The sequence below is a fragment of the Psammomys obesus genome, unplaced genomic scaffold, assembly GCF_907164565.1.
Source record: "Psammomys obesus unplaced genomic scaffold, mPsaObe1.curated_primary_1811, whole genome shotgun sequence".
Classification (NCBI taxonomy): domain Eukaryota; kingdom Metazoa; phylum Chordata; class Mammalia; order Rodentia; family Muridae; genus Psammomys; species Psammomys obesus.
This window is the reverse complement of record NW_026585644.1, coordinates 6,975,187-6,998,143: the sequence shown is the minus strand read 5'-3', so window position 1 is coordinate 6,998,143 and position 22,957 is coordinate 6,975,187. Positions and strand designations below refer to the sequence as shown.

The 22,957-nt window shown below is 39.9% G+C and overlaps 1 protein-coding gene across 3 annotated transcripts in view; it reads left to right on the top strand.

Annotated features, from left to right (window-relative positions):
* Agmo (alkylglycerol monooxygenase) overlaps positions 1 to 22,957 on the top strand; it is a 323,619-nt gene that overhangs the window by 118,945 nt on the left and 181,717 nt on the right. For all 3 annotated transcript variants that reach the window (XR_008722211.1, XM_055625389.1, XM_055625375.1), the window contains exon 5: positions 62 to 157. Coding sequence is in view for 2 of the 3 variants with exons in the window: in XM_055625389.1 (XP_055481364.1) it covers positions 62 to 157 (96 nt within the window). In the remaining variant the exon portion in view is untranslated. The remainder of the gene's footprint in view (positions 1 to 61; positions 158 to 22,957) is intronic.

Sequence of the window (22,957 nt, the reverse complement as noted above, 5' to 3'; positions counted from 1 at the left end):
TGAAGCTTCTGTTGAGGGATCATGAGTATAAAGTGATGCAGATTTTTTTTTTCTCTTAAAGATTTTCTACTGTCCCCTCGCCCTCTTCATACCACCTTCAGTGTTTGCTGTTCATATCCAATTCAATCTCCTCTACCAATTTTGGATTCACACAGAGGTAAGTGTGACTCTGTGATTGTGTGTATGTGTGTTTGTGTGAGTGTGCATGTGTATGTGTGTGCTAAAAATTTTATAAGAAAACAGCCTCAAGCAATGTCCTAGAAAAATACTAGCAGCTGATTTATTGTGTAAGAAAAATTTTAGTCTGCCTTCTTTAAGGAGAAACATCTGTTCAGTTTTATTTCTTTTATTCTGAATATATATTGCAAAGTTTATAAGATGCAATGAAGCCAGTTGGTCCCAATTAAATAACAACAATTTTTGAACTATTAAGTACCAAAACATTTTAATACTATATTTGCTACAATATCTCCCTGTGTTACAGTTCATTAAACATAAGTAAACAAGAGATGTTGAAATCTATTTTAATTTAAAGACTGAAGTGTGTGTATGTGTGTGATCACTTGAAAATGTTTAACATTTACAGGAATTTAAAAAAAACCTTTTGGTAATCTTACTTAATTACAGAGATTGTGCTTTATTTAAATTTGTTCAATATATTGTTAGGCTTTTATTTTATTTTCTCTAGAAAACTGAACACAGAGCTTCTTGGCTCTTCTAGAGATGTTCATATATTCAGGCTTGGATGTTTGCAGATATATCATTAAGCTACCTTTTGCTTTGTGAACTATTTATGTTTATATTGTTGTTAAATACAAAAATATCATACACATAGGAGAAATTCTAAAAGCACTTGTGTTCACTGACAGCCTTTTGACATTCTCACAGCGAGCACTTTCATAGGTGGTGCGGTGTGCAATTTCAGTTGTCACAGCTGCACCGCACTCACAGAGAAGCATTGTCTCTTTACCTGCTGTATTGCACACTGCAGCCATGCCTGGGGTAGAGATACTGTTACCCTGACTTTGGACATACCTGTGTTATATGACGATCTGTCATGAAATACTATTTGTTTTATGACAGCTGATAGCCATCAAACAGCTCATGCTATAACCATCCTAAAGAGTAAGTGGGGCCAGATCTGGCTATGGAGGTCAAAGACCAAATTTGTTTATCAGGAAAGGGAAATGTTCTATTGATTTACTTGGAGGGGTTAAAGGAAAGTTTCATTTTTACATCTGTTCTGCCAGAGATCAAGCCTTGTGTCAGGTTGGGTGTTAGTTAGGATATAGAACTATGGTACATAAGGATCTTCTGCCTTTTCCTTGTCTCTTTAAGAGATCCTTGAACCAAGGTTCATATGCCATTTCAGAAGAAAAGTGTGGTTGCATAGTAATGAGAAGAGGGACTGCCTGTGACATAATCTGATTGGCCTGCTCTTTGATCACCTCCCCCTGAGGGGAGAGCAGTCTTACCAGGCCACAGAAGATGACAATGCAGCCACTCCAGATGTGATCTGATAGACTAAGATCAGATGGAAGGAGAGGAGGACCTCCCTTATCAGTGGACTTGGGGAGGGGCATGCATGAAGAAGGAGGAGGGAGGGTGGGATCGGTAGGGGGGAGGGAGGGGCTTATGGGGGGATACAAAATGAATAAAGTGTAAAAAAATAATAAAAAATGAAAAAAAAATAGGGGGGCATTATTTCAAGATCAATTCGACCTGCTGTTTACCTTTCCAGTTGAATAGCAGGTGTGACACAGCCTGTGGTACATGCTGCACTTGCTGTTTTCGCAGGAACGTTAACAAAGTTGCCTTAGATGAATTGCAGGAGAAGCCAGCCCCCATTTTATAACCTTTTCTTTGATTTTTGGAATTTTGAGTTATGCTATAAGCCGTGAATTCATTTCTGAAAATTTCCACAGCTGTGAAATGACAGACAGCATACTACTTTCATTTGTTTACAAGTAGGAGAATTATTCAAGAGGAAACTCAAGAGGGTGGTGGTGATGATGGTTTCTGGAGAGAGACACTGAATAGACATCTGGTGGAGGAAGACTTAATTTTCTCTTTAACGTTTAAATATTTATGTATTTGATCGTGTGTGTGTGTGTGTGTGCTTGGGTAGATGTGTGCACACCACTTGTGACATGCCGGTGGAGGTTAGAAGCAGTTCCAGAGCATGATAGACAGTTGTTTGTCACCGTTTGGACCAGTCCTCTGCAAGAGTAATGCCTATTCCTAATCATAGATCCATCTCTCTAGTTCCCACGGAGATTTAATTTAAAAGAAAATATTTTCAACATGTGCTCGTCCTACTTTGTCAATTAGAAGTTAACATAACCTGAATCCCCAAGCCTGACAATTTGGGCTTGTTCACCACAACCCACACTGTGGAAGGAGAGAACTTATTTGAGCAAGTTGTCCTCAGACTTCCACATTAGCCCTGGGACGTAAGGGTAAGATAAAGAACACACACACACACACTTAACCAATCTAATTTAAGTGTTTTTAAATGTCACATAAAGTTGTAATGGAAATTTTTGTTTCTTTGTAAACTCAGTTTTGTTATGTAGATATGTTCTTGTTTTAATCCAAAGTGTGGGGTTCTAGTTGGGCTATAGTTTGTCCACACCTGCTAATTGTCTCATGTGGGGCGTCGCCTTTGAAAGCTGGTAACACCTTCCACCTGCAGGAGGTAGAGGGGCATGATCTATGGCTCTCAGGATATGCGTTAGAGAGCTTGAGACAGAGTAGCATGAAGTGTTGGTGTGTGTGGGGAAGCAGTTTGGAGAGCCCAGAGATAGACACTGTGGTAGTTTGAAGCAGAAACATCACTACCGAGAGAAATGCTCCAGGCACACAGGGGTGGAGGAGACTACAGACTTCTCCTGCCATTGACAGAGATTGGTGTTGCCCTAAAAGAACCCATGACAGCTCAGTCTCCAAGTGGGCCCCTAGTAAGGGGAACAATGACTGTCTCTGACATGAACTCAGTGGCTGGCTCTTTGATCACCTCCTCCTCAGAAAGGAGCAGCCTTACTAGGCTACAGAGGTAGCTTGTCCTGATGAGACCTGATAGGATAGGGTCAGAGGGAAGGGGAGGAGGACCTCCCCTATCAGTGGACTAGGATAGGGGCATGGGAGGAGATGAAGGAAGGTGGGATTGGGAGCGGATGAAAGAGGGGCTACAGCTGAGATACAAAGTGAATAAACTGTAATAAATAAATAAATAAATAAATAAATAAATAAATAAATAAATAAATAAAATAAAAGAAACTTGTTTCAGGGTTATCTCACTCAGGATGATCTTTTCTAGTTCCATCCATTTGCCAGCACAGCCTACAGACTCATTTTTTTTCTAGATTTTTTTTTTATTTTATTTTTATTTTAATTTATTTATTTTTTCTCAGTGGGGTTTTATTTTTTTTTTCTTATCAGTTACATTTTATTACCTCTGTATCCCAGCCGTGTCCCAATCCTTCATTCCCTCCCAGTCCTTCCCTCCCTCCCTCCCTCATCTCCACCTTGCCCCTTGCCAAGTCCACTAATAGGGGGGACCTCCTCCCCATTCATCTGATCCTGTTTTATCAGGTATCTTCAGGACTGGCTGCAAAGCTCTCCTCTGTGGCCTAACAGGACTGCTCCTCCCTTAGGGGGTGGGGAGGCCAAAGAGCCAGTCATTGAGTTCCTGTTAGAAATAGTCCTTGTTCCCCTCACTATGGGAAACCCAATTGGTTACTGAGCTACCACAGGCTACATCTGAGCAGAGGTTCTAACTTACATTCATACATGGTCCTTGGTTGCATGTCAGTCTCAGAAAAGACCCTGTGCCCAGATATATTTGGTCCTTGTGGAGCTCCTATCCTTTCCTCATCAGACTAACTCCTCCTTCTTGTTTATGATTCCCTGTACTCTGCCAAAGGTTTGGTCATGAGTCTTTGCGTTGAAAACACTGCTAGTTAGAGTCTTTCAAATGCGCTCAGTAGACTCCTGTCATATGTTCAATGTGCATCCCATCTGTCTTTCTAAACGAGGATTGATCATCTTACCCCATGTCCGCTCTCTTGATTATCTTTTTTAGGTGTATAGATTTTATTAAGTTTATCATATCTTATAGGTCTATATAAGTGAGTATATACCGTGTTTGTCTTTCTCCTTCTGGGATATTTCACTCAGGATGATCTTTTCTAGATCCCACCATTTGCCTGCAAATTTCATGATTTCCTCCTTTTTGATTGCTGAGTAGTATTCCATTGTGTAAAAATACCACAATTTCTGTACCCATTACTCCGTTGAGGGACATCTGGGTTGTTTCCAAGTTCTGGCTATTACAAATAATGCTGCTATAAACATGGTTGAACAAATATCCCTTTTGTGTACTTGAGAAAATTTTGGGTATATACCTAACAGTGGTACAGCTGGGTCTTGAGGAAGCGCTATTCCAAGTTGTCTGAGAAAGCGCCAGATAGATTTCCAGAGTGGTTGTATCAGTTTACATTCCCACCAGCAGTGGAGGAGGGTTCCCCTTTCTCCACAACCTCTCCAGCATGTGTTGTCCCTTGAGTTTTTCATCTTGGCCATTCTGATGGGTGTAAGGTGATATCCAGGGTTGTTTTGATTTGCATTTCCCTGATGGCTAATGAGGATGAGCATTTCTTTAAGTGTTTCTCTGCCATTCGATATTCCTCTTTCGAGAATTCTCTGTTTAGCTCTGTTCCCCATTTTTTAATTGGATTACTTGGTTTGCTGCTTTTCAGCTTCTTTAGTTCTTTGTATATACTCGATATTAGTCCTCCGTCAGATAAAGGGTTAGTGAAGATTCTTTCCCATTCTGTAGGCAGGCGTTTTGTTTTGATGACAGTGTCCTTTGCTTTACAGAAGCTTTTCAGTTTCATGAGGTCCCATTTATTGATTGTTGCTCTTAGAGCCTGTGCTGTTGGTGTTCTGTTCAGGAAGTTGTCTCCTGTGCCAATGAGTTCTAGGCTGTCCCCACTTTTTCTTCTAACAGATTTAGAGTATCTGGTTTTATGTTGAGGTCTTTGATCCGCTTGGACTTTAGTTTTGTGCAGGGTGATAAATATAGATCTATTTTCATTTTTCTGCATGTGGACATCCAGTTGGACCAGCACCATTTGTTGAAGATGCTGTCTTTTTTCCATTGAATGGTTTTGGCTGCTTTGTCAAAAATCGAGTATTCATAGGTGTGTGGGTTTATTTCTGGGTCTTCTATGCGGTTCCATTGATCCTCCTTTCTGTTTCTATGCCAATACCATGCAGTTTTTATTACTATTGCTCTGTAGTACAACTTGAGATCGGGGATAGAGATACTTCCTGATGATCTGTTGTTGTACAGGATTGTTTTGGAGATTCTGGGTGTTTTTTTTCTCCATATGAGGCTGAGAATGTTTTTTTCAAGGTCTGTAAAGAATTGAGTTGGTATTTTGATGGGAATTGCATTGAATCTGTAGATTGCTTTTGGCAGGATGGCCATTTTCACTATGTTAATCCTACCAATCCATGAGCACGGGAGATCTTTCCATCTTCTGAGATCTTCTTCAATTTCTTTCTTCAGAGACTTGAAGTTTTTCTCAAACAGGTCTTTCACTTGCTTGGTTAGTGTCACCCCAAGGTACTTTATGTTTTTAGTGGCTATTGTGAAGGGTGTTGTTTCCCTAATTTCTTTCTCGGCCCTTTTGTCTTAGGTATACAGGAGGGCTTCTGATTTTTTGGAGTTGATTTTGTATCCTGCCACTTTGCTGAAGGTGTTTATCAGCTGAGGGACTTCTTTGGTTGAATTTTTGGGGTCGCTCATATATACCATCATATCATCTGCGAATAGTGACACTTTGACCTCTTCTTTTCCGATTTGTATCCCCTTGATCTCCTTTAGTTGTCTTATTGCTCTGGCTAGGACTTCAAGTACTATGTTGAAGAGGTATGGAGAGAGTGGGCAGCCTTGTCTTGTCCCTGATTTCAGTGGGATTGATTTAAGTTTCTCTCCATTGAGTTTGATGTTGGCTATAGGCTTGCTGTATATTGCCTTTACTATGTTTAGATATGTGCCTTGTATTCCTGATCTCTCCAAGACTTCAAACATGAATGGGTGTTGGACTTTGTCAAATGCTTTTTCAGCATCTAAGGAGATGATCATGTGGTTTTTCTCCTTCAGTTTTTTTATGTGGTGGATTACATTGATGGATTTCCGTATGTTGAACCACCCTTGAATCCCTGGGATGAAGCCTACTTGGTCGTGGTGGATGATATCTTTGATGTGTTCTTGGATTTGGTTTGCAAGTATTTTATTGAGTATTTTTGCGTCAATATTCATAAGAGAGATAGATCTGAAGTTCTCTTTTTTTGTTGGGTCTTTGTGTGGTTTAGGTATCAGGGTGACTGTTGCTTCATAGAATGAGTTTGGTAATGTACCTTCTGTTTCTATTTTGTGGAATAGTTTGAGGAGAATTGGTGTGAGCACTTCTTTGAAGGTCTGGTAGAGTTCCGCGCTGAAACCATCTGGCCCAGGGCTTTTTTTGGATGGGAGACCGTGAATGACTGCTTCAATTTCCTTGGGGGATATAGGGCTGTTCAGTCTTTCTACCTGATCTTGACTTAATGTTGGAAACTATCAAGAAAATTGTCCATTTCATTTAGATTTTCAAATTTTGTGGCATAAGCTTTTGTAGTATGACCTAATGATTGTTTGAATTTCCTCTGTGTCTGTAGTTATGTCATCCTTTTCATCTCTGATTTTGTTAATTTGGATAGATTCTCTCTGCTTTTTAGTTAGTTTGGCTAAGGGTTTGTCTATCTTGTTGATTTTCTCAAAGAACCAACTTTTTGTTTCATTGATTCTTTGAATAGTTTTATTTGTCTCTAATTGATTGATTTCAGCCCTGAGTTTGATTATTTCCAGCCTTCTGCTCCTCTTGGGTGTATCTGCTTCTTTTTTTTCTAGGGTTTTCAGTTGGGCCATTAAGTTGTTTGTATGTGATGTTACGGATTTCTTCTTGCAGGCACTTAGTGCTATAAATTTTCCCCTGAGCACTGCTTTCAATGTGTCCCATAAATTTGGGTATGTTGTGCCTTCATTTTCATTGAATTCTAGGAAGTCTTTAATTTCTTTCTTTATTTCTTCCTTAACCCAGCTGTCGTTGAGTAACAGGTTGTTCAGTTTCCATGTGCGTGTAGGCTGTTTGTTATTTCTGTTGTTGTTGAGGTCCAGCTTAAGTCCATGGTGGTCAGATAGAATACAAGGGATTATTTCAATCTTTTTGTATCTGTTGAGGCTTGCTTTATGACCAACTATATGGTCTATTTTGGAGAAGGTTCCATGCGGTGCTGAAAAGAAGGTATACTCTTTTGAGTTTGGATGAAAAGATCTGTAGACGTCTATTAGGTCCATTTGATTTAGGGTCTCTGTAAGTGTTTTTATTTCCCTATTTGTTTTCTGTCTAGTTGATCTGTCCCTTGGTGAGAGTGGAGTGTTGAAGTCTACCACTATTAGGGTTTTAGGATCAATGTGTGATTTAAGCTTTAATATTGTTTCATTTATGAATGTAGGTGCTCTTGTATTTGGGGCATAGATATTCAAAATTGTGATGTCCTCTTGGTGGATTTTTCCTTCGATGAGAATATAGTGGCCATCCTTATCTTTTTTGATTAACTTGGGTTGAAAGTCTATTTTACTAGATATTAGGATGGCTACTTCCGCTTGTTTTCTGGAACCATTTGCTTGAAAGACATTTTTCCAGCCCTTTACTCTGAGGTAGTGCTTATCTTTGTTGCATAGGTGTGTTTCTTGGATGCAACAGAATGATGGATTCTGTTTCCACAACCATTCTGTTAGTCTGTGTCTTTTAATTGGGGAGTTGAGACCGTTGATGTTGATAGAAACTAGTGACCAACAATTGTTACTTACTTTAGATGTGGTGTTGGTGGTGTCACTGAGTTTCATTGCTTGTCTTCTTTTGGTTTTTTTGTTGTGTAGTTATCTATTTCCTCTGTTTCCTTCGATGTAGTTGTTTTCTTTGGTTTGGAGTTTCCCTTCTAGTAACTTCTGTAGAGCTGGGTTACTATGTAGATATTGTTTAAATTTGGTTTTGTCTTGGAATATCTTGAATTCTCCGTCTATGTTGATTGAAAGTTTTGCTGGGTATAGTAGTCTGGGTTGGAATCTGTGGTCCCTTAAGGACTGTATGATTTCTGTCCGGGCCCTTCTAGCTTTCATAGTTTCTGTTGAGAAATCTGGTGTGATTCTGATAGGTCTACCTTCATATGTTACTTGGCCTTTTTCCCTTGCTGCTTTTAGAATTTTTTCTTTGTTTTGTAGGTTCAGTGTTTTGACTATGATGTGACGTGAAGAATTTCTTTTCTGGTCTAGTCTACTTGGTGTTCTGTAGGCCTCTTGTATGTTTATGGCCATCTCCTTCTTTAAGTTGGGAAAGTTTTCTTCTATAATTTTCTTGAAAATATTTTCCAGACCTTTGAGCCTGATGTCTTCTATTTCTTCTACTCCTATTATTCTTAGGTTTTGTCTTTTCATGGTGTCCTTGATTTCTTGGATGTTTTGTGTTTGGAACTTTTCTGATTTTATTTTTTCTTTGAGAGACATGTCAATTTCCACAAGTGTATCTTCGGCTCCTGAGATTCTTTCTTCCATCTCTTGTATTCTGTTGGTGATGCTTACCTTTGTAGTTCCTGATCTTTTCTCTATGTTCTCCAGATCCTGGTTTTTCTCTATTTGTGTTTTCTTTATTGATTCTAATTCTGTTTTCATGTCTTGCACCATTTCCTTCTTCTGTTTGAATGTGGACTCCTGCTTTTCAATGATAGCTTCTATTTTTTTGTCCGTTTCCTCTCTATGTATCACTAATTGTGCCTCTACTTCTTTGGGTATAATTGCCTGTATTTCTATGAGAGCTTTGTTTATTTCTTCTTTATTTGCCTTCATTTGTGTGGACATTTTTTTGAGAGCTTTGTGCATTTCTTCTCTGTTTGCCTCAATTTTCATGGTCATTTCTTTGAGAGCACGATTCGTTTCCTCTTTGTTAGTCTCGATTTCTTTGGTTATTTCTCTGAGGGCTTTGTTCATTTCATCTCTATGGGCCTCTAATAGCTGGAGAAACATAGTTTTGAGGTCGTTTTCTTGTATATCTAGTGAATTGAAGTGTCCATTGTTTTGTGGGGTTGCTGGTGAGGTCATTATGTCCTGATTTTTGTTGGGAGTGTTCTTACGTCTGCCTCTAGCCATCTGGTTATTTATAATCCTCACTGGTTGTTCCTCGAGATTGTAGTTTGGGCTATGATCCTCTCTGTTTTCTGGACTGTTTTTTTCAGGAAGATGAGAGAGGTTCACTGCTTTGGGAGTGTGCCCTGTGTTTTCAGTTTTGCCTAAGTAAGGAATGTGACACTGACGCTATTTGTGTACGCTTTTAGCGGGCGCAGTGTGCATGTGCGGATTCTCTGACTATTGCAGTGGCCTGCAAGCCACTATTACGCAGTTCTGACTGAGATCCAGGGATTGTTTGCCTGGATTACCCTGGTGGATCCGCAAGGCAGAGGCTTCAATGTTGGGGTCGCTATCCCAAGAATCCCTATGATGCCCACACTAGGGGTGTGGGTGGCAGGGATTTTGTCTGGTTGCTTCTGTGGAGAGGCCCTGGGTCTGGGGCAATATCTCCCTAGAAGGCTCACTCACTCTCTTGCAGGGCCAGTTGGAATGCACAGGAGTTCCCCTTGTTCACTACTCTCTGTTTTGGTCCTGCTGCAGAAGTGCACGGGTAGGCTAACAGTCAGCTCTGTGACACTGTGGCCGCAGGACTCAGTGTCCACCTTTCCTGTGTGCTGCCTCTTTGTCCTTTCCCTCTGCCAGGAGGGGTTATGTTGACTGGTCCCTGGGTGGCGCGGGAAAGAGTTAGGGTGAGTGTACTCAATCCCAGATCCCGGGCCCAGATCTCTCTGCCAGAAGCAGCCTAGTAGTAGACTCTATGTTTGCTGATCCCAAGAGAGTACCGGGTAGGGTTGAGTGTCCTCAGATCCAGAGCTTGGGTTTCTCTGCTAGGGGCCGCTAGGTGAGCTGGAGAGAGGGTGCTGTGTCCTTGGCAGGCTGCCTCTCTGTCCTTCCCCTCTGACCTTCTCTTCTGCTAGGGCAAGCTTATGGAGGTGTTCTCAGGGGAGTGCCAGCAGGGGTTGGGGCTTCTCAGTCGGATCCTGAGCCGTGAGCCAGCTGCATGATTCTTGGTTGATGCTTCAGTCTCACCAAGCCCCTCTGGGCCCTGGTCAGTTGGCACTGTTGGTCTTCTTGTGGAACTCCTGTCACCTCCAGGTCCTTTTCTCTTTCCTCCCACTTTTCCACAAGACTCCTTATGCATCATCCAATGCTTGGCTCTGAGTCTCAGCATCTGATTTAAGGTGCTGCTGGATAGAGTCTCTCAAAGGACAACTCTGATATGCTCCTGTCTGTAAGCATAGCAGAACATTATTCATAGTGTCAGGGGTTGGCACTCTCCCATAGAATGGGTCTTTGGTTGGTCCAGGCATTGGTTGGGCATTCCCTAAATCTCCCTTCTACCTTTATCCCTGCATATCTTGTAGGCATGGCAAATTTTGCATAGAAGTTTCTGTGAGTGGGTTGGTTTTCCCCTCCCTCCACTAAGAGACTAGTTCTAGTCAGAGGATCTCCACTTCAGTCTCTGTGGCCTCTGCCACTAGGAGTCTCTGCTTGAGTCCCCCTCACATCCACCCAGGACCTACCCTGACTTAGGTCTCCAGTTTGACACAGAGATGTCCTCATCTTCTGTTTCTTTTTTCTCTACAGGCCTTCTGTCCTATTGCCCTTGTTCTCCCCAGGTCTGATCTCCACTTTACTCTCTGTGTCCCCTCTCCTACCTTTTTCCCTCTCTTCAGGCACTACTTCTGTCTTTTCTATCTCCCCTTCCAAGTGAGATTTATGCATCCTTTCTTGGATTTTCCTTGTTACTTAACTTCTTTGGGTTTGTGCCTCATAGAATGCTTACCCTGCATTATATGCTAAAATCTGCTTATAAGTGAGCACAAAACCATGTGCATCTTCTCACTCAGAATGATCTTTTCTAGTTCCATCCATTTGCCTGCAAATTTTATGATTTCCTTGTTTTTAATAATATTCCATTGTGTAATTGTGCCACAGTTTATTCATCCATTCGTCAGCTGAGGGACAACTAGGTTGCTTCCAGCTTCTGGCTATGATGAAAAAAGCTGCTATAACCATAGTTAAGCAAGTGTCCTTGTTGTATGGTAGGGCATCTTTTGGGTAAATGCCCAGGAGTAGTAGATCTGAGATCTTGAAGGAGACCAACAAAGCTAAAAGAACCTGAGCCCCGATGGTCCTGCAGAGATTGATGCACCAACCAAGGACCAGGTCTTTATCAAAGACTTTTTCTTTTTGGGTAAATACTTTTCAGTTTCTAGGTTTTGTGTGTTTTCTTATTGTATTGGGTTTTTGGTTGTTTTGTGAAACAACAACAACAACAAAAAAAAAACCTAAATAACCAAACTGTAACCCAAATAAAAGCACACAAAAAAAATTCTGAGTCCATTATTTGTTAGTTATCTACTCCTAAACATAAGGTCTACCCTGGAGTGCGTGATATATACTCAGCGTCTTTCCGTTGGGAAACAAAACAACAACAACAAAAAACCCTGATAATCCCTGTTCCAGTAGGTGTAAAGGGCAGTTCTGTTGTTAACCTTTACATTTGTAGCTAGGCTTACATTCATCCATTCACTTAGTCATTCTTTTTTTAATATAACAAAAACACAGTAATATAAAACAAAAACTATTACTTTGAAGTTGGGCAAGAGAGACCAACAGGAAAAAGAAGAAGAAGGAGGAGGAGGAGGAGGAGAAGAAGACGACGACGAAGAAGCCAAGAATGCTAGAGTCACAGACCCACATGTAGGCACCCTCAGGAATCCCACAGGAACACCTTAATTACAACCTGTCATTGTTATGGTACAGGAAGACAGTGTGTGTTATACCTTAATAATAGAACAGTGCTTAAAGTTCAAAGTACAAAGATGTTTATGTGTAACAACTTACTTCCTTGATTCCTTCTATTTAGCTTATTAGGCATTTCTAGCAATCATCATAGTTATTCACATACATTTTGTGTTATAATTTATTTCCCCTATATTTTAATGTGAATCATTTATATAAATACTCTTAGTGAACTTGGATGAAAGTAGTTGCTTTTGTACTCAGTACTACCAACATTGGTTTGGGGTAGATAGTCATAATAACATTAAAAAATATACCGAATCACTTGCTCTGTGTCAATCAAATTGCAAGTACCAAAGTGGATTTTCTCTACAAGGACAGAGCAAACAGATGGCTGGTGCTCTGATCTTGCCCACCTCTCAGCTTCCCTTGGACAGGTACCTCTTATACCAATACGATAACAAAATATGTGCCATGTACTAAGCATATGTATGTATAAAGCAGAATGATATTACTTACTTCCCATAAAGTCATGTGAAACACTTAGAGTGCACTGAACATTTACGATATATAAACAAGGAATGTGAGTATATTTTACCTTATTAGTGAAACTTTAATTCAAGGTTGTGTTTTGTAGAACATATGGCAAAAATTGTTCCAAAAATATGATAGAAAAATGACAAGAAAAGAGGAGTCATTATGTTCACCCTATTTCTGTGAACCAGCACCATCTCTTTTAAAGATAAGAAACTTAATATTAATATTTGTATTTATGATTGTTGATTATGATTGTTGATTATGACTATTTTTGAGATAGGTTTCTGATCATTATTGTCTGGAAGATTACTCCATTAAGCAAAATAACGACCTGATTAGGTCAGTTTCCTAACTCTAGTTAAACAGTAGAGTTGTTGAAAAGCTAAGGTCACATGGAAGGGAAGGAGGAGCTCCCCTATCAGTGGGCTTGGAGAAGGGTATGGGAGGAGATGAGAGAGGGAAGGTGGGGTTGGGAGGGGCTGAGGAAGAGGGCTACAGCTGGGATACAAAGTGAATAAATAGTAATTAATATAAAAAATAAAAATTTAATTAAAAACATGATGACAAAAAACACAGTAGAGCTGTGAATAAAAAAAAACTGATATATCATTCTTTTTGTTTTCTTCTGAAGTCTGTGCAGCTAATTTTATATCTTGGCAAGCGTCAGTTTATGAGAAACTACCTCATCCACATATCTATAACTCTAGTTTGATGGTTAATAATATGTTCTTCCCCCCTAAAACATTATACACATGAGACTTCCTCCTAAGTAGACACTTAATCCTTTCCATCTGTCATCTCACATTAGTTTACACTGTGTTGTTGATGACATAACATTATTAATGTTCTATTGCAAACTCTTTTGTCTTTTATTCATTTTAAGACAGCAATGCCACACCAGCAACAATAACCTCATGATAACAAACAACAAAGATAATTTTTACATTTATTTACCTTCCTGGGGGTGGGGAAGGACACATGTGTGACTGTGGTTATGCAGATCAGAAGAAAACTTGGTGGAGCTGATTCTGTCTACCAACACATGGATCTCAGCATTGAATCCAGTTCATCATGTTTGACAAAAAGTCCCTTTGCACATTAACTGTATGTATCAAATTCTCTACAGAAAAGGATTTTTCTATTCACCATTCTCTGTGAGTCAATACCGTTTCTTTTAAAGCTTTTAAAGGATGTTAGTATCTTGTGATTATGTGAGATAACTACAGCTGTCTTCCAAAAATGAATGTTTGATCATTACTCATCTACCAGGCTCCTACATTAAGCAAAATAATGACCTGGGTAGGTCTCAGTATAATTGGTGGACAGAAGGGGAACTTGGGAAGAAAACATGCTTAAGTTGAAAGAGAAAGGACATTCAGTAATATTAATTTTCTTGTAACCTTGCCTATTGGAATGCACGCACGGCTTTAAAATACAGCATGCACCAAGAGTCTACAAGAGAAGGGGTGGGGTTTAGGAAGAGGTCTTCTTTTACGAAGGAAAATTATGTGAATGGAAATGACAGGCAAAGAAATGTAATACATATTAGTCCTCACATGTTGCAATCTACTGATTGAAACTTTATTCTATAATATCTGACTTAAAAATGCTCACACACACACACACACAGGGTCAACCATAAAAACGAGAGTAGATACACACACTAAAAATATTTGACTTTAAACAGACTTGTATCTGTAAATATTTTCAACAAACCTACTAATAATTATTGGCAGTGAGGAGATTTCACTTTTCAGAAGGGAATTCATTAGAGACTACTATGTGATTTGTGCATCTGAGAAAATGACAATGAAACAGTCTGTCAAAACAGAATACATGCATGCCCCTCCCCAAGTCCACTGATACGGGAGGACTTCTTTTCCTTCCTTCTGATCCTAGTCAATTAGGTCTCATTAGGAGTGGCTGTGTTGTCTTCTTCTGTGGCCTGGTAATCCTGCTTCCCCCTCAGGGGGAGCTAATTAAAGAGCAGGCTAATCAATTCATGTCAGAGACAGTCCCTGTTCCTATTGCAATGGAACCCACGTGGATACTGAACTGCCGTGGGCTACATCTGTGCATGGGTCTTAGGTTATCTCCATGCATAGTCCTTGGTTGGAATAGCAGTCTCAGGAAAGACCCCTGTGCTTAGATTTTTTGGTTCTGTTGCTCTCCTTGTGGAGTTCCTGTCCTCTCCAGATCTTACTGTTTCCCACTTCTTTCCTAAGATTCCCTACATTCTGCCCAAAAGTTGTCCATAAGAAGGGAGGGATTGGGACGGGAGGAGGGAGGGAACCATGCGGGGGATACAAAGTGAATAAAGTGTAATTAATAAAGAATAAATAAATTAAAAAAAGAAACTAATCAAGAGAGAGGACCCTGACTAAAACACTCAATCTCCATCCTGAAAGGCAAAGAGGATGGATATCAGAAGAAGAAGAAAACATGAAACAACCTAGAAACCTGCCACAGAGGGCCTCTGAAAGGCTCTGTCCTGCAGACTATCAAAGGAGACACTGAGACTTATGGACAACTGTTGGGCAGAGTGCATGGAATCTTATGTAAGAAGTGGGAAATAGTAAGATCTGGAGAGGACAAGAACTCCACAAGGAGAGCAACAGAACCAGAGAATTTGAACACAGGGGTCTTCCCAGAGACTCATACTCCAACCAAGCACTAGGCATGGAGACAACCTAGAACCCCTGCACAGATGTAGCCCATGGCAGTTCAGTGTCCAAGTGGGTTACATAGTAATGAAAAGAGGGACTGCCTCTGACATAATCTGATTGGCCTGCTCTTTGATCACCCCCCCCCCGAGGGGGAAGCAGCCTTACCAGGCCACAGAAGAGGACAATGCAGCCACTCCTGATATGATCTGATAGACTAAGATCAGAAGGAAGGAGAGGAGGACCTCCCCTATCAGTGGACTTGGGGAGGGGTATTCGTAAAGAAGGAGGAGGGAGGGTGGGGCTGGGAGGGCAGGAGGGAAGGGAAGGGCTTATGGGGGGATACAAAGTGAATAAAGTGTAATTAATAAAATTAAATTAAATTAAAAAAAAACAGAATGCAGAGATCAGAAGAGGTCATCAGATCCCTGAAACTGGAGTTGAGGGTGGTTGTGAGTTGCTCTGAGGTTGCTAGAAACAGAAGCCTGGTCCTCTTCAAGACCAGAAGTTTCACTTAACTGCTGAACTATCACATTTCTAGCTCCTCGAGTGGATTTTTCACACAGGCTACCAAATTCTTCAGTTTTTAAAGCCTTTTTGTTTAGGGTAGCATCAGATTACTTCTAAAAATTTGTCATATTTTGTCACTGGATACACAAATTGGCAAGACAACATAAGACACTGTTCGTTAAGAACAGACTTTTATAGAATTGATGTGGATATGCCTATGAATGCTTCTAATTTTCCTGTGGCATTAAATAAATTAACAAAAAATAAGTCACTAGTAAAGAAAAAGACCCATGAATTTAAGATAGAGCAAGGGGGTGGGAGACACACAGGGGAGGGGAACAAAAGGAAATTAAAAAAAATGTCATAATTATATTAAATTTCAAAAACAAGAATTAAAAATGAGTCTTTGGGAATCCATCTCTTCTAGAAGGAACATGTTTAGCATTTTCTTGTATTTATTTTTTTAAGTTATTTAAAATATAAGTTAGAACAAATTAAATAAAAACTAACTTTGCATTGCCATTGTTTTTTTGTACATGACTCCAATAATTGGAAGTGACAAGAATCAGCCTCCCTGATAATTTATTATAAACCCAATGTATTGACTATATAAACATAGTCCAATACCAGTCTTTGTTCAGACCAAGCCTTTAACTCTCTAACCCTGTGCTGTGGTTCCATCAGAGATATACTCCCTATGAAGTGCTTTGTGGTCCCAACCGTCGGATTCCAAACTATAAATATTGTCTTTTCACTCCTCGGTGTAGAAGGCAGCTATTTCCATATTACACGCCTACTGAAGTACGAAACCGCCAATTCAGGTAGAAAAACATCTGGCTAAGAATAAATCAGCATTTGTCCAGTATTTCAAAGTGTGAAACGAGGCAGACAAGCACATAGCCTCAGAACTCTGCTTTAGTCTGCTTCCCTGTAGAGAGATTGCAGCTAATATGGCTGCCACCACCATCTGTCTAAATATTAGCGTGTGTTGTCTTGAATTAACACAGCAAAACTAGTGGAGGATACAATTAAATTTTTATTTTTATGTTTCTTCACCAGATGCTCAGCTATATGAAATAATCCACAAATGCTCAAACTAATTAAGCCCTTTATAAAAGAAAACAATGATAATTAAAAGTTGACAAGTTCAAAGTAACAAATAAAAAACTTTAATTTTTTTTATTATTATTATTTTTTCCAACTTATTCACTTTGTATCCAGGCTGTGTCCCCTCCCTTATCTCCTCCCTATCCCACCCTCCCTTTGTCCATTGATGGGGGAGGACCTTTTCCCCTTCTATCTGACTCTAGCCTATTGGGTCTCTGATCGCCTCCCCCTGGGGGATGCAGCCTTGTGAGGCCACAGAGAAAGGCAATGCAGCCAGTAAAACACTTTTAGAATGTAGATATATGTGATTTGTGAATTTTATAATTTTTTTAAAAATTTTAAATAAGAATTGCTGTAGTATTACTGAAAGATAAGTGCATATTCCTATCATATTCTGTAGCATCATATGTCATCACTCATTTAAAATAAATCATTAACTTTCCAGATACTACACTGTAATTTCCTTTGTTCTAGTCTGTTGTTCTCAAGAAATCTTAGAACATACATAACCAGTAAGTCCAAAATGGGTAAAGCTAATGTTGATAGCTCCATGGTTAATCATGAAGGTAGAGAACACAGACTTTTCGTCACCAGTCAGTGAGGCTGTTTGTAGAATAAGCATCTTTACTACAATGCTTTTCACCTTGATGTCTGGATAAGAACTCAGTTTACTGTTTACTAGATAATACCTGTGATGACCAATAATTCAAACTGATTATAAATTTACATCAATCATCTTTAAAGAAAAAAGATAAGTGCTTTTCTTAGTACTAGGAGACTGAAAAAGCAACTGGTTTGTTAATATTTTGTTTCTCACACAAGAAGGAAGAGTATTTGTAATCATTTCCTATTTGAAAATACCTTTAAAATTAGCCATAGGCTCATGCATTATTTCTGAAAAGTGGTTATAAATATCCATTTTTTTTATTTTCAAGATTACATTTTAGTATTTTAAAGCTATATTTTAGCATTTTATATATGCCATTTGCAGATACAAGAACTGAAAGATAGAAATATTACATAGTTGTCCCAATAATCTTCTAAAATTTGTTAGCAAACGGCAGAGTGTAGGTAATCTTATGAAAGAAGAGGGAGATAGAAATACCTCAAAGGGACAGGAGCTCTACAAGGAGACCAACAGAGCCAAAAAATCTGGGCTCAAAGGGGCCTGCAGAGAACAGTACTCCAACCAAGGACCATGCATTGAGAGGACCTAGACCCTCTGATCAGAGGAAGGCCATAGGCTGCTCAGTTTACAAGGGCATTTCCTAGTAAGGGGAGCAGGGACTGTCTTTGACATGAACTCGTTTATCACCTCGCCAGGGAGTGGGGGTGCAACCTTGCTAGGCCACAGAGGAAGATGATGCATCCAGTCCTGATGAGACCTGATAGACTAGGGTCAGATGGAAGGGGAGGAGGACCTCCCCTATCCTTGGACTAGGGGAGAGGCAAGGGGAGAAGAGGAAGGGTGGGTGGAGCTGAGAAGAGACAAGGGAGGAGCTGTAGCTGGGATACAAAGTGAATAAAATGAAATAATTTAATTAGAAATAAATAAATTAGAAAACATGTTTTGTTTGTAAAGTGTTGAAAATAAATTTTAACAGGCTATATGTTATTTATTATTAGCCCTATAATTATTTCAGTGGTATTATCTTACCTGGTCCCACAGTCAGTAAAACACAGACAACTTTTAAACTTTATAAATGCCTTAAAACACCTTGGGCTAGGCAGATAATTCCATCTACTCTATCTCATTAACCTCCACATCTCCCTCCCAACCCCAATCCAATGCCCTCTGTCTTAACCATTTCTATCTGGACTACTGTCCATCTATAATCTTATAAATACTTACATTTTCCATCTTGGTGTTTCTTTTCATGCCATTCTCAGAGTCCTTTCTCATGGCCCACACAGTTCCTTCCCTGCTAACTCATTCTGGTATTCTCCTCTTTCCTCTCTTTCCAGCTGTCTGTCTGTCTCCTTCCCATGATTCCAGTGTCCCCAAATCCAGGGACCCTTATCCACATCTACCTTCTTCTGCCTTGCCTAGGTACACACTTTTTGTTAACCAATCAGGAATAATGTCTTAGGTAGGTTTATACATCAAGGATAGGGCAGTAATCAGATCTTGAGGGCCAGTAATTAGCCATCAAAATGTAGATTAGCCCCCAACAGTCGATTTAGAAAAATATCATTATTTTCTAACCTCTCATTGGACTGAGGCAGGAAAGTGCAATTTTCTGAGCAACTTTAGTGCACTAATTTGTAATATATTAACTGAATGTTTTTGTTGAAAATGACTCTTTCCAATTTAAGCATGTCCAGTGCTTTTTTACTTCTTATGAACAATGAATATAGAACCCAGTCAACATTTCTGAAGACTATTTGAAAATAATTAATAGTGATATAGAACAGAATAAGCTAGATGCCTATAGGACAATTACCTGGAAAAGCATGTTTTAAAATAGTTCCTGCTCCAAGAGAAGATTCAATTTGAATTGAAATATGCAATGTTTATGGGTTATGGAAGCCAGTCAGAAATTGGGAAACATGTGATCAGTTAGTGACAGGCATTTAATTAGTGGATTTACTGCATGCACTTTATTTTACCACAGCAAAATTGTTCCAGGCTAACCTCTTAGACAACCAGAGACTCACCAATGGTTTATCTCTTTAAGAAATCCATTCTGAATATAGGATAAGTGGATATAGATGTTCTCAAGAAATTATTTTCAAATTGCCAGATGACACAAGAATTCACAGGAATGTCTGTGTTTCTTTTTTACAATGACCTGAAATTCATACAAACCTCTATTCTACGAATTCAAGAATTCTTCCCATGACCATCAGAACTTATTATCCCATTCTCCCATCCAACATTGCTCTGTAATTTCTGTTTGTCTCCTTTCACCTACTTTTAATTACCAAGTCATTTGATCAATCATTATCCCTGATCTTATTTTTCTGGGTTCAATCTCATTGTTCTGGACACCTTTATATTTTTTAATATAACTTTTTATTTATTACAATTTATTCACTTTGCATTCCAGCTGTAGCCCCACCCTTGTTCCCATGCCCCTTTCCCAATCCACTGAGAGTAGAGGAGCTCCTTCCCTTCCCTCACATCCTAGCCTATCAGGTCTCCTCAGTACAGTTTTTCATAGTATTCCTCTGAGCCCAGGTAAGGCTGCTCTCCCTCAGGGGGAGGTGATCAAAGAGCCAGCCACTGAGTTCATGTCAGAGACAGTCCCTGTTCCCATTACTAGGGAACATACTTGAAGACTGATTTGTCAAGGGCTACATCTGAGCAGGGCTTCTAGATTATATCCATGAATGGTCCTTGGTTAGAATATCAGTCTCTGAAAAGACCCCTGTGGCCAAGATTCTTTGGTTCTGTTGTTCTCCTTGTGAAGCTCCAGACCCTTCAAGTTCTTTCTCTCTCCCCCATATTTCATAAGATTCCCTACACTCTGCCCAAAGTTTGGCTATGAATCTGAGCATATGCTTTGATACCCTGCTGACTACAGTCTTTCAGAAGCCCTCTGTGATAGAAACTTGTCTTGCTCCTTGTTTACACCTTCTTCTGATGTCTATCCCATTGGCCTTTCTGAATGAAGATTGAGCATCTTTCCCAGGGTCTTTCTTGTTGATTATCTTCTTTAAGGGTACAGATTATAATATGATTATCCTATATTATATGTCTAATGTACACTTATAAGTGGGTCTATTTTCTTAAAAAAATTGTCTTCCAGTCCTTATTCTCAGGTAATATCTATCTTTGTGACATAGTATGTTCCTTGTATGCAACAGATTGTTAGGTCTTGTTTATGCATCCATTCTGTTATTCTGTGTCTTTTTATTGGAGAGTTGAGTCCATTGATGTTGACAGAGATTAAGGACCAGTGGCTGTTAGATCCTTTGATTTTGATGTTGGTTATGGTAGAATGTTTGTGTGCTTGGCTACTTTTACTTTTGCTGTAATGAGGTTATTTGTTTCCTGTGTTTTCCTGAGTGTAGTTAGCTTTTCTGAGTTGTATTTTTTCCTTCTAGTATCTTCTGTAACACTGGATTTGTGGGTAGGTATTGTTAAAATTTGTTTTTGTTGTTGAAAATCTTGTTTACTCCATCTATGATGACTGAGATTTTTGCTGAGTACAGCAACCTGAGTAGACATCTGTGTTCTCTTAGGGTCTGCATGATAGCCATCCAGGCCCTTTCTCTGTTGAAAACTCAGGTGTGAATATATGGGTTTGTCATATGCTACATGGCCTTTTTCCATTGTAGCTTTTAGTACTTTTTCTTTGTTCCGTATACTTACTGTTTTGATTATTATGTGGTGGGAGGATTTTCTTTTCTGGTCTAATTTATTACATGTTCCTCTAGGCCTCTTGTTTGCTTATAGGCCTTTCCTTTACATTGGGAAAATTTTTTTCTATGATTTTGTTGAAAATATTTTCTGGGGCTTGGAGACAGAGTATTCTTTTTCCTCTATTCCTATTATTCTTAGGTTTTGTTTTTTATGTTGTCCTGAATTTCTTGGACAGTTTTTGTTGGGAATTTTTGAGATTTAATATTTTATTTGATGGCTACATTGATTTCTTCAATTGTATCTTCCACATCTGATATTTTTTCTTCCATCTCTTGTAGTCTGTTGGTTATGCTTACCTCTGCAGTTCCTGTTTTCTTTCTTAAGTTCTTTCTCCCTATGATTTCCTCTATTTGTGTTTTCTTTAATTTTTCCATTTCTGTTTTCAGATCTTGAACCATTTTGTTGATTTCCTTCACCTGTCTGACTGTATTTTCCTGTTTTTCCTTCAATTCCTTCACCTGTTTGAACATTCCTCTGTTTCTTTTATTTCTTTCAGTGACTTAATTATTTTCTCTCTGAAGGCCACAAACTGTTTGGCTGCATCTTCCTCTATTTCTGTATGGATGGCCATACTCTGACTTTATCTTCCTCTATTTCTTTATGAATAACCATAATCTGTTTGATTTTATCTTTCTCTAATTCTTTATGCATTTTGTTTCCTCCATTAACCTCTTTATAAGCATAGATGTAAGGTCATTTTCTTGAATTTCACTTATGATAGGGTGTCCAGGGCTGCTTGCCCCTGGATAACTGGATTCTGGAGATGCCATATTGCTTTGGCTTTTGTTTGTTGTGCTTTAACACTGGCCTTTACCCATCTGGGTATCTCAGGTCTTGGCTGTTAGTTTCTGGTACCTCCTGGAATCCTGGGGTGAGGTGAATCTTCTTGGCAGGAAGATGGTTGTTCCTGAAGGAGGCCTCCTCAGCTTTTTTGGTATGGTCACCAAATGGCGGGTGTTTCTCAGGAATTGCTGCAGCTCAACTCAGGCTTATGGACTTGGGTGGTAACTGTGGTTATTGCTAGTCGGGGGTGGGGAGTTCTCACCAGGAGAAGTCCTGGATACAGCTACCTGCCGTTGGGTGACTTGCTCTGAATTTATTGGGCTACTGCTGCTGCTGCTCATACACTGTGTTTGGTGGGTGCAGCCCTCTTAAAGATGCAGCGAGCTTGCAGTTTGGTCAGATTAGCTAGAGAGACAGGTTGCGCCTTGGTGCAGTGTCTGGGGCTGAACCCATGTATTTCAGGCTTCTGTAGGTGTGAGGTTGGAGCTCTGTGTCCCAGTACCCAAGTGGCAATCAGTGGGACGTGAACACAGCACTCCTGCATGCAGCAGGAGTCTAGAGTCTGGAGCCTGAGAAAGGCCAGAAACTTTTCTGGAGCTAGGTGCCCTGAGGTGGTACCTGCCATTTCCCTCACCATTGGATTTCCTCCTGACAGAGGAACCTAGTCTCCGGTGCCCTAAGGCCCACAGTTCTGTCTGAGAAGGTGAGTCGGTTCACAGGCAGGACTCTGGCCTGGTGGCTGAGCACCTGCTGGACCCCCTAACCTTTTCCTGGGATTTTCTGGGTGACCTGAAGTTGGTCCCCATTCCTTCCTTCTCTTGACTGGAAATCCCAGTCTCTGGTGTTGTGGCACCCACAGTTCAGTCTGGGATGATGATCAGAAGACACAGGTGTGTGGTTGAGGGCTGGAGACTAAGCACCTGCCAAGAATCTGGGAATCTTCCGAGGTTTAGCTGGGTGACCTGGGAATGGACCCGATTGCTTCCCACACTGTGGGGTTTCCTCTCA